We start from the raw sequence: 10172 nt of genomic DNA, 5'->3' as shown, positions 1-10172 counted from the left end.
TGATCAAACGGGCTGGATGAACTGGGTTTGGGGTGGCAAACAGCTGGAGTTAGGTGGGCTGAGCCCAGTGTTGCAGGGCAGGAACCAGGAGTGGGGTGTGTGAACTGGGCTTGGCGAGGGGCAAATTGGGACTGAGGGGGGCGAACCGGCTTGAGGAGCGGCTGAACCGGGCCTGGGGTGTGTGAACCGGGCTGGGGAGACAAACCGGGCTTGGGCGGGGGGTGCAAACCAGGTCTGAATCCCGTGTTGGGGGGCGCGAACCGGGCTTTGGGGGTGCTGAACTGAGTTTGGGGGGGGCCTGAACCGGTGCTGGGGAAGGGGGGGTGTCAGAGCCGGGGGGGGCCCCGTGGGGCGGTGCCGCGGGGCGGGTCCGCCCGGTGCCGCCCCCACCTGCCCTCGCCGAGCGCGGGCGCGGTCGCGGCGATGGCGCTCGGGGGGTCGCGGCCGCGGGGCCGGCGGGCGGCGGGGGGGTGGGCGCCGTGCGCGGCGCTGGCGCTCGGGTGGGCGCTGGGGTGGGCGCTGGGCGCGGAGCCCCCGCACCGCTGCCGCCCCGACGCCGCGCTGCTGCCGCCGCCGCTCCGCCGGCTCGGGGGCCCCGCGCTGCTCCGCGCCGCCGTCCCGCGCCTCCGCGGCGGCTGGAGCCCCTGCCAGCTGTACCGCTACACCCCCGGCACCCCCGGCACCCCCCGCCCCAATGGCACCGGGCCCTGCACCCGCGGATGGCACTACGCCCTGCCCGCCGCCGGCCTCCGCGCCAACCTCGTCACACAGGTGGGGGACAAGGGCGGGGGGGTCTCAGGGGAGTTCAAGGAGACCCGGGGGTGGGGGGTCCCGTGGTACAGGAGGGTGGGGTGGGGCGGGAGGCTATGGGGGGAGTTTGGAGCGAACAAGCTGGAGGTCCCAACCCCTGGAGCAAGTTGGGAACCCCCATAAGGATCCCACGGGAAAGCCCTGGATATGCTGGGAGAACACCGGGGATGTCCTGGGATGTGGAGGAGAGGGAGTTTGCTTGGAGGGGGAAGCAGGGATCCTGGGAAGAGAGAGGGGTCCTGGGAGGAGAAGGTGGGAGACCCCATGGAAAGGGGTTTGGGGTAGGTGGAGGAGCCCTGGAGGAAAGTTGCTGAGGGGTTGGAGGGTGTCCAGGGGAGAGGGCTCTAAGGACCTTCAGCACCATCCTGGCACATCCCCACATTTCTACTTGTTGGGTGGGGGTTGGTCAGGAGACTCCCCCCATCTTTCCCAGCCCTGTCAGCAGCAATAGGGGGGGCCTGCTGAGCCCCCCACGCTGACAGCCCTCCATTGTGTCCCCCCACAGTGGGACCTGGTGTGTGCCTCACGCTGGAAGGTGCCCCTGGAGCAGACCACACACCTGTTGGGCTGGACACTGGGCAGTGTCACCGCCGGCCTGGCCTGTGACAGGTAACGGGGGTGCCTGGGTGGCCCCCTGGGCAGGGGACGCCATGCCCAGCCCTACTCACAGCCTGTCCCTGGTAGGTTTGGCCGCCGTCCCACCTTCCTGCTGTCCCTGGCGCTGGCAGTGCCCGTGGGCCTCGCCGTGGCACTGGCCATGAACTTTCTCATGGTCCTGGTGGCTCGGCTGCTCTTCGGGGCAGCACTGGCAGGAGCCTTCCTCGCTCTCTACGTGGCCCGTGAGTGTGACTGGGAGGGTCCACAGGGGTGTGGGGATTGAGGATGCTCTGAGGTGCAGGATGCTCTGGGATACAGGATGCTTTGGGGTGCAAAATGCTCCAGGGTATAGGATGCTCCAGGATGCAGGATGCTGCATGGTGTAGGATGCACTGGGATACAGGATGCTCTGGGATGATTCTCCAGGGTGCAGGATATCCTGTGTCAATGGCACCCACAGTGCACTCCTCACCTTCTGCCAGGGCTGGAGCTGTGTGAGCCCCCCCACCGACTGGGGGTGACGATGGTGGCCGGATTCTTCTGGATCGCTGGGGAGCTGCTGCTGCCAGGGCTGGCCCTGCTGTGCCGGGACTGGCGGGTGCTGCAGGGCGCCGTCACCATGATCCTGGCTCTGCTGGCTGCCTGCTGGTGGTAAGGACCTCCTGGACAGGGGTTTGTGTGGGGCTGGGCTGTGCCTGGTGCTGTTGCCAAGCTGTTCCCAGCCAGGCACACCCTGTCCAGGGCCACAGCGGGGATCAAAGGCTACCTGGGACTCTCCAGGGGAGTGGGAACCCTTCCACCCTGGGTAAATGTTTGCTCAGGTTGAAGTTGAGGGTTTCTGGGCAGTGTTGCTTTGAAGCTGGATGGGAGGGTCAGTGCTGGAGGGGGCCAGGCCCCTGGGGAGCTCTGTGACCTGACACTCATGCCCCAGGTGCCCAGCACTGCTACTGGAGTCAGCGCGCTGGCTGCTGGCCACGCAGCAACTGGAGAGGGCCAGGAAGACCCTACAGGCGCTGGCTGAGGACAACTGGCCCCAGGACAGCCTCCTCACGGGTGTGTGGGGGAACTCCAAGGGTGATGGGACACTGGGACCCCTCCCCACAGCCATGGTGCTGAGGGTGGTGGGGCAGTGCCGACTCTATCCTGGGATCCCTTCTCCCAGCAGAGCTGGAGGCCTTGTCCGAGGGATCCCCACAGCCCCGGTACCACGCTGTCTGTGAGATCTTCAGCACCAGAGTCATCTGGAAGAACGGCGTCATCCTCGGCTTCGCGGCGTGAGCATGAGGGGGACACTGTGAGGGTGCTGCTGGGGTGGGGAGTCTCACTTGTGGCCCCCTGACGCCGCTCTCCCACAGGTTCATCGGCTCCGGCATCCGCCACTGCTTCACTCGCAACCTGGCCCCCCACCTGCCCCACTTCTTCTCCTCCTACTTGGTGCTGGTGGGCACCGAGGTGGCCGCCTGCCTCTTCGTGTGCCTGACGGCCGAGCGCTTCGGACGCCGCGCCATCCTCCTCCTCTGCACCGTCCTCACGGGCATCTCCTCCCTCCTGCTGCTGGCCCTCACCCAGTGTAAGGACCCTCAGGGGACCCCCAGGGATGCAGCCCCCAACTGGGGAGGGAACTGCATGTCTGAGAGGGGTGGGTGCGGGATTTGACCCCTGATGGTGCTTCACCCCCTCCCAGACCTGCTGGAGCTCATTGTCCTGACCCTTTCTGTGGTGGGCACGGCTGCCTCCCATGCTGTCACCATGCTCAGCATCTTCTTTGCCAGTGAGGTTCTCCCCACCGTGGTCAGGTAAGGGGGGAGCCACCCCCCTCCTGTGCTACCCTGGGTTGGGGGGCACAGGGGCAGGGCCCCCTCTGAGTGTGTTCCCCCCGCAGGGGTGCTGGGCTGGGCCTGGTCGTGGGGGCCAGTTTCGTGGGCAAGGCGGCAGCGCCCATCACCGCCATCCCCAACAGCCGTGGCTTCTTCCTGCACCACGTGGTGTTCGCCTCCTTCGCCATCCTGGCCGTGCTCAGCATCATGTTGCTGCCTGAGAGCCAGGGCCGCAACCTGCCCCAGTCCCTGCAGGACGGTGAGAACCAGCGCCGGCCCCCCCTCTTCCGCCGGCCCCCCTGCGAGGACCACCTGCCCCTGCTCGCCTCCCATGGCATCCCCCACGACTATTCCCGCCTCGCTGCCTCCACCAAGAGGATGCTGGGCTCCCTGGACACTCCTCATGAGATGTAGCTGTGCCCCGATCCCTGGGGGTCTCCCCACTGCTGGGACACCCATCCGTGCATGCTCACGGGGATGACAGGGAGCCCCAGGACGTGCGCTGGGTGGGTTGGGAGAGCAGCACACCCTCCCACAGCAGGGCCAGATCCTGCCCCAGGAGGACCAGTGCTGGGAGCCCTGGGGTGGGGGTGATGCCCCCCTGATGGGTGCTGCTGGCTCCCAATAAAAGTGCCTTGTGTCTATGGGCCATCAGTGTGGTGGAGGGACACCCCACCACCACTGGCCCCTGCTCTTTATTATGGCGTGACTCCTCACCCCCCTCCTCAGCTCTGTGGGGCTGCCCCAGGGTGTCCCCTCCCAGGGCTGCCTGGGTTTGCTGGGCTGGGGTCTGGGGGGGGTGCAGGTGTGGACCCCCCTGCACGGAGGCCTCTCGCAAAGCCCCTCCAGGTGGGTGTCTTGTGCGTGTCCGTATACAAAGCTGCTGCATCTGGTCATCTCTTGTCTATGTGAGCCCCCCTCTGTCCCTTCCCTGCCCCAGCCCCTCTGTGGGCAAGGGGTGCTCCCCTCCTGCCCCTCATCCCCGCTAGTGCCCGTAGAGGTCGGCCAGGCGGCGAAAGCGTGGCCCCCACTCGCTCAGGTAGTCGTAGTCCTGGTCCTCGTCTGTCAGGCTGGAGACGATGGAGCTGAGGGGGCTGGCGACTGAGCCCGAGCCCTCGTAGTCGTAGATGAGGGCCGTGTCATAGGGGGGCACGCTGGGGTCACTGTCAGCTGCCTCCAGCCCCTGCGGGGACAGGGGGACATTGTCAGCCCTGCCAGGGATGGGGGGCTGAGGGCAAGGGGAGCACTGAGCCCTGTCCCACCTCATTGATGAAGTCCTCAATGTCAGAGGGGCTGTTGGGCAGCTTGCGGGGGGCCAAGGGGGTCCCAGAGCTGAGCGGGGCGTCCCTGCGCACTGGCGGCTTGGCCCGGGCTGAGAAGAGCTCGGGGTGCCGGAGCTGGTTGATGTCATAGGCGTCCTGCGGGGCCAGGAGGGGGTCAGGGAGGCAGGGCTGGGATGGAGACCCCCCGGGGCTTCCCCTGCCGTGGGTCCTGCTCACCTGGTCCTCCTCGCCCCCGCCCTGCTCGTCGTAGTTGAGGATGTTGTCGCGCATGTCGTCCCGGGAGCGCTCCAGCAGCCCCTTGCGCAGGGCCCGGCGGCGCCCGCGCACCCGCACGGCCCCCAGAGCCACCAGCACTGCAGGTGGGCACGGGGAGTGGGCATGGCAGGCTGGACTGGGAGGGGCACCGGGCAGTGGGGGTGCTGGCTGGGTGGGGCTGGGAGGTGGGATGGGAATGCAGGTAGGGATTCCTGGGGGCAGTGATGAGGTGGGATGGGGGAGGAGCAGAATGTTTTAGTGGGGGTTTGGTGAAGGTCAAAAATTGGGGGGAGGTGTTGAGGGTCACGGGTACTGACTGGATGGGGTGATTAGGACCAAGGTGGGTGATGGGGGACATGGGCAGGATATACATGGAGTGGCCAGGACCAGGATGAGGTGATGGGTGGGGGATGAGGTGACCGAATGTGCTGCTGGGGTCCGGGGTGGGTGGCCAGGGCCAGGATTGCATAGCAGATCTGGCCCAGGGTGCCAGGGAGGGCAGGGTGGAGGGGTGAGGGCTCACTCACCAAGAAGGAGGATGCTGCTGCCGAGGATGATCAGGAGGGCCCCGAGGGTGATGCCGGCCCCGGCGGTGGCGGCAGCCAGGACCCCGTCCTGGCAGGTGCCGTCCCGGCCGCAGTGACACACCGAGACGTTCAGCAGCTGCTGCTGCTCCTGCGGGGGAGTCCCCGAGTCCCGGAGCAGCAGCGGGAGCGAGTAGGGCCCCTCGGGCAGCTCCGCCAGCACGGCCAGCACCGCGTGAGTCACTGCGTGGGGAGTGGGTAGTAGAGGGTGAGCAGGATCCCCCTATGCAGCAACCCCCAACCCAGCTGCCCCTCACCATTGAAGCGGGTGATGCTCCAGTTGCGGGCGAGCTGGGGCTGCTGGGGGCTGAGCTGGAAGTGGAAGGGGGCTCCATGGGGGGGCCGGTCATCGTCGGTGGCCCCCAGGAGCAGGGTCCCCCCGCGTCCCGGCCGCCCGCAGAGGACCCCTGCTGGCGGCTGCAGCTGCGGTGCGTGGTCATTCACCTCCAGGATCTCGATGGAGAGGGTGCCGGTGGCCGAGAGCGGGGGCTCGGCTGGGGGAAAGAGCAGAGGTGTCAGGTAGGGCAAAGGGAGCAGGGGAACGTGGCAGGGGTGCTGCTCACCGTCATCTCGGGCCAGGACCAGGGCGATGTACCAGCCGCCCTGCAGGAAGGCCGAGGGGTGCAGCAGCTCCCTCTTGGTGCGGACAGTGCCGGTGTGGGGATCCAGCTGCAGCCAGTCCGCAGGGTCGTAGAGCAGCGCGTAGCTGTGGGTGCGGGAGGGGGTGTGACATCACTCCCTTAAACACCGACGGTGGGTGTGGGAGGCCACGGGACGGGAGCGGGACTCACGTGAGGGTCTGGATCTGGTGGGTGTCAGGGTCGCTGGCAGTGTAGGTGGTGATGGGGGTGCCCGGGGGGGTCCCCTCCAACACGCTGATTCTCCGTGGGTTCTCACGGAAGACAGGCGCCTCATTGACATCCCGCACACGCACCCGCACCGTGGCCAGAGCCCGGGGGCTGGCGGGGGCCGTGGGCTCCAGCGGCTGCTCATTCTGCACCGACACCGTCAGCTCAAAGCGGTCCCGCACCTCGTGGTCCAGTGGCTGTGAGAGGGGCTATGGGTCAGCCGAGCCAAGAGACCCCCAGTGCCCCCCGGCTGTCCTGTGCCCACCTTGACCACGGAGAGCACGCCGTCGTTGGTGTGGGGGTCGGTGTGGATGGCGAAGGCGCCCTCGGGGTCACCCTCCAGGATGGTGTATTTGGCCAGCCAGTTGGGAGAGCCCACCAGATCCTTGTCGTGCACAAACACCTTCCCCACGTCCACACTGGCTGCCTGCTCCTCCACCTCCATGGAGAACTGGGAGACAGCAGCGTGGGGCTGGGGTCTGTCCCTTTGGGATGCTGCAGCCCCTTGAGGAAATGGCTCCCTCCTTGCTGACCCTGGCAGATTCCCATATCCCACCCGGCCCCTACCTCCTCCTTGGTGAACTCGGGAGGGTTGTCGTTGATGTCCTCCAGGTAGATGACGGCCATGGCAGTGGTGGTGAGCCCATCCCCGGACATGTCAGCTGCCTGCACCGTCAGGTTGTACATCCCCATGGTCTGTAGGGAATGAAGGGGGCCAGTGCTGAGCCCCTCCAGCCCCCCAAGGAGCACAGAGGTCCCACAGCTGCTGCCCACCCACCATATCCCCACACCTGGATCTGCTCATGGTTTCACCAGCTGGGGGGCCCTGGTTGCCCCCAGTCCCAGTGCCCCCACGGGTGCTCCCCATCCCATTACCTCACGGTCGAGGCCAGGCCGTGCAGTGCAGATCTCCCCAGTGGTGGCATTGATGCTGAACATGCCGGCAGCGCCCTGCTCCAGGATGGAATACCGCAGTGCCGCATTGTCCGTGTCGGGGTCATCGGCATCAGTGGCATCCACCATCATCACACAGGTCCCTGCAGCCACAGGAGTGCCTGGTGGATGCCAGTTTGGGGACTGGCTCATGCCCCCCCAAGCCCCCTCTCTGGACCCACCTGGCTCAGCCCCCTCCACCACGTGCCCCGTGAACACGTCCTGCCGGAAGAGCGGCCGGTTGTCGTTCTGGTCCACCACGATGATCTCCAGGTCAGTGGGGTCCTCCAGTGTCACTCCACCCAGGTCCAGTGCGAAGGCTCTCAGCTGTGGGCACAGAGCAGGGTGGTCGGGGTCTAGCTGGGGACCTCAGGGAAGGGTCTATGGGCACTCAGGAACATCCTTACCCGGTAACGGTTGTTCTCCTCCCGGTCCAGCATGGCATTGAGGAAGACCTTCCCGCTGAACTTGTCAATGGAGAAGATGCCCAGGGGCTCCTCGTCCACCCCTGGCCCCTTGATACTGTAGATCACCCCCCCGGGCTGCTGCTTGTCTGACTTGATCTGCCCCAGGGAAATCATAGCTAGGTGTCCCAGGCTGGGGGTCTTTTCCCCTCTGGGGTTGCTCCCATGCAATCCCCCTGCCCAGGGTGCCTCCCATCCCAACACCTGGAAGAGAGGGTGGGGGGCTCTCACCTACCTGCACCAGGAGGTAGGGAATGCGCTTGTGGTTCTCTGAGACGCTGATGGGGGGGATCACCCAGGCCCTCTTCACCCGCCGTGGACCCTCGTGCTGCTGCCAGGCCTGGGGGGTGCCCGGGCCTGCAGCATCTGGCTGGGCTGGGCCTGCACCCTGGGGGGGGACATGGTGCTGCTGGTGACCCTGAAACCTCTGGAGTGGGGTGGAATGCCGGGGCAGTGGGCAGGGAGGTGCACTTGGGCTGAGTGTGTGGTGCTGGGGTGCACAGTGATGGAGTACATGGTGTGGGGGCACACGGTGCTGAGCCCCCCTGATGGGGTTGAGGTTGGGTCTGGGGGAGCACAGGGGCCATCCAGCTCCCACAGGAGCGTTGTGTTAGTGGTCCCCTGACATCCTGGTGTGATGGTGATGGGTATCCTGCAGGGGTCACCAGGGAGGGCTGCCCCACAAACGACCCTGGTTGGGCTGTATCTCATGGGACCCCTGCAGAGGGGGCGAGGGGGGTACCCCAGGCTGGCAACACCTGCTGTGGCCCCCCCATATCACTGTCACCACATGGACGTGGCAGTGAGGGCAGAGAGGTCAGGGATCAGTTTAGGCTGCTGGGGTGGTCTTGGAGCACAAAGCTGGGGTGCTGGGGGGGGGGCACAGGGAGTTGGGGGGCTGGGGTGAAGCTGGGAGCTGTGAGGGGGGAGATTAGGGATGGAGACAAGGATGGAGATAGTTGTGGGGGCGCTGCAGTAGGGTCAGGGAGCTGATCGGTCTAGAGGCTGTGCAGGACCGGGGTCAGGGAATTGGGGGCGTGGCATGGGCGTCTGGAGCTGTGGGGGGTGTGGGGGCTGGAGGGATAGGGGTGGGAAGGGAGTCAGCGACCTGTGCACGCAGCCAACCCCCTCCAGTTCTGTGCCACCCTCGTCCTGATCCCACGGGACACGCACTGTCCCCTCCCCGGGAACGGAGCACATCTGGGCAGCACCAGCCTCGCACGCACATCTGCATCCAGCTGTGCCTGCACCGCTGGCTGCTGGGGTGTCCCAGAAGCCCCAGAGACTTCGTGTGCACCCTGAGGGGGAGGAGGGGGAGCGGGGCCGTGGGAATGGCTCTGCTGGGGGTCCCTGGGGATGGGGGTTTGGGGGACCGGCGGCCGCGTGTCAGCCCCATGGAATGGGCAGGACAACGGGCTCGTTCCGAGGCTATGATGGGCACTGCGCTGTGTTCTCCAGCTGTTTCTCTGAGTCCACCCCTCCCAGGACAGACTCCCTCCCCTTCCCCGGGGGGCTGCTGGAGCTGGGGACGGATTGGGAGGTGGGGGGGCGATGTGGGCTCTGTTGCTGTGGGGAGCTGCCCTGCAGGATCCCTTGCTTTCCCCTGCCCTGAGCACCGAGTGCAGGGGCCAGGCCAGAACCTCAACGGCCCCATGTGGCTCAGGCCTGAGACCGCGGTGAGGGGCTCTGGGGGGATGTGCATGGGCAAGGGGGTGTGAGGGGGCTCTGGGACCTCAGTTGGGGTGGGGAAAGGGGGAGCAGGATGTATATGAGTGCCTAACCCTTCCCCAGATCTGCTCTCAGCCCATCCCGGTTCACAGGCGCAGGCAGTGTGCCGGAGCCGCAGGCCCCCCCCTGCCACGGCCATCTGTAGGGTGGGAAATGCCTCAAGAGGGGCTCCGAGCCCCCATCACCCCCAGCCCCATCCCCGCTGCCCTCAGGGACGTGACTTCACAGGGTTTGGGGTCTGGCTACTCCCCAGCTCCGTGTCCAGGCTCCCCATCCCGGCCATCCCTCCCGGGGTACAGAGTGGGGGTCCCCATCCCACCCCATCGCACCCCATCCCCACCCTCCCGGTCTCCCCGCAACCCTTACCCGAGCGCAGAGTGGGGCGAGCAGGCAAGCGAGGAGGAGCGGGGGGCCCATGGCGGAGCGGGGCACAGCCCGGCCGCCGGCCCCGAGCTAAAATAGCGGCGGGACTGGCTGAGTGACAGCACATGTGCTGCGGGCACCGGACCCCCCCGCGGGCAGCTGGCCCCGCCGCCCCCGGCCCGTAGCCCGCACCCCCTGCCCTGCCCGGCCCGCAGAGGGGCCCGCCGGGGGGATGCGAGGGGCGAGGAGGGGAGAGGGGGGGTCCCCGCTGCCCGGGCCTGGAGAGCGGGGCCCGGGGGGTCGGGGGGCCGAGGGTGCGCAGCCCCAGGGAGGGCGGGCGGAACGCGGCAGCTGGCGCCGGGCGCGCTCCGGGGATGCCGCGACGGGGAGGGCGGGAGGGGGAGACCCGGGCCCGCTGCCCCCCGGCTGCTCCGGCGCCGGGACAGGGACCCGCATCGACACGGGCAGGGGGACAGAGACAGACACCGAG

At 67.3% G+C, this 10172-nt stretch overlaps 2 protein-coding genes across 3 annotated transcripts; one reads left to right on the top strand and one right to left on the bottom strand.

Moving 5' to 3' along the window:
- The first annotated feature begins 423 nt into the window (after positions 1–423).
- On the top strand, positions 424–3682 carry SLC22A31 (solute carrier family 22 member 31). 2 transcript variants are annotated; one of them, XM_051805955.1, is made up of 9 exons: positions 424–771; positions 1316–1419; positions 1495–1649; positions 1890–2058; positions 2339–2460; positions 2573–2681; positions 2763–2977; positions 3092–3203; positions 3290–3682. In XM_051805955.1, exons 1-9 carry the CDS (start codon positions 424–426, stop codon positions 3636–3638), a joined length of 1683 nt encoding a protein of 560 aa, XP_051661915.1. In that variant the 3' UTR covers positions 3639–3682. The 2 variants fall into 2 exon arrangements, with proteins under 2 accessions (XP_051661915.1, XP_051661916.1); XM_051805956.1 differs by lacking the exon at positions 424–771 and having other exon boundaries at positions 1219–1419; positions 2570–2681.
- Positions 3683–3864: 182 nt separating this feature from the next.
- On the bottom strand, positions 3865–9905 carry CDH15 (cadherin 15). Its single transcript, XM_051805936.1, has 14 exons — positions 9686–9905; positions 7827–7979; positions 7535–7690; positions 7310–7454; positions 7071–7231; positions 6762–6890; positions 6460–6645; positions 6138–6391; positions 5910–6052; positions 5604–5840; positions 5290–5529; positions 4724–4860; positions 4487–4642; positions 3865–4407 (listed from the first exon to the last, which is right to left on the bottom strand). The coding sequence occupies exons 1-14, from the start codon at positions 9734–9736 to the stop codon at positions 4210–4212; spliced, it is 2346 nt and encodes a 781-aa protein (XP_051661896.1). The 5' UTR covers positions 9737–9905; the 3' UTR covers positions 3865–4209.
- Between the last annotated feature and the right edge of the window lie 267 nt (positions 9906–10172).

Source organism: Manacus candei, unplaced genomic scaffold (assembly GCF_025592945.1).
Source record: "Manacus candei isolate 608988 ecotype Guabito, Panama unplaced genomic scaffold, ASM2559294v1 h1tg000065l, whole genome shotgun sequence".
Lineage (NCBI taxonomy): Eukaryota > Metazoa > Chordata > Aves > Passeriformes > Pipridae > Manacus > Manacus candei.
Note: the sequence above shows the minus strand (reverse complement) of the source record. Positions and strands in the feature narration are given on the sequence as shown.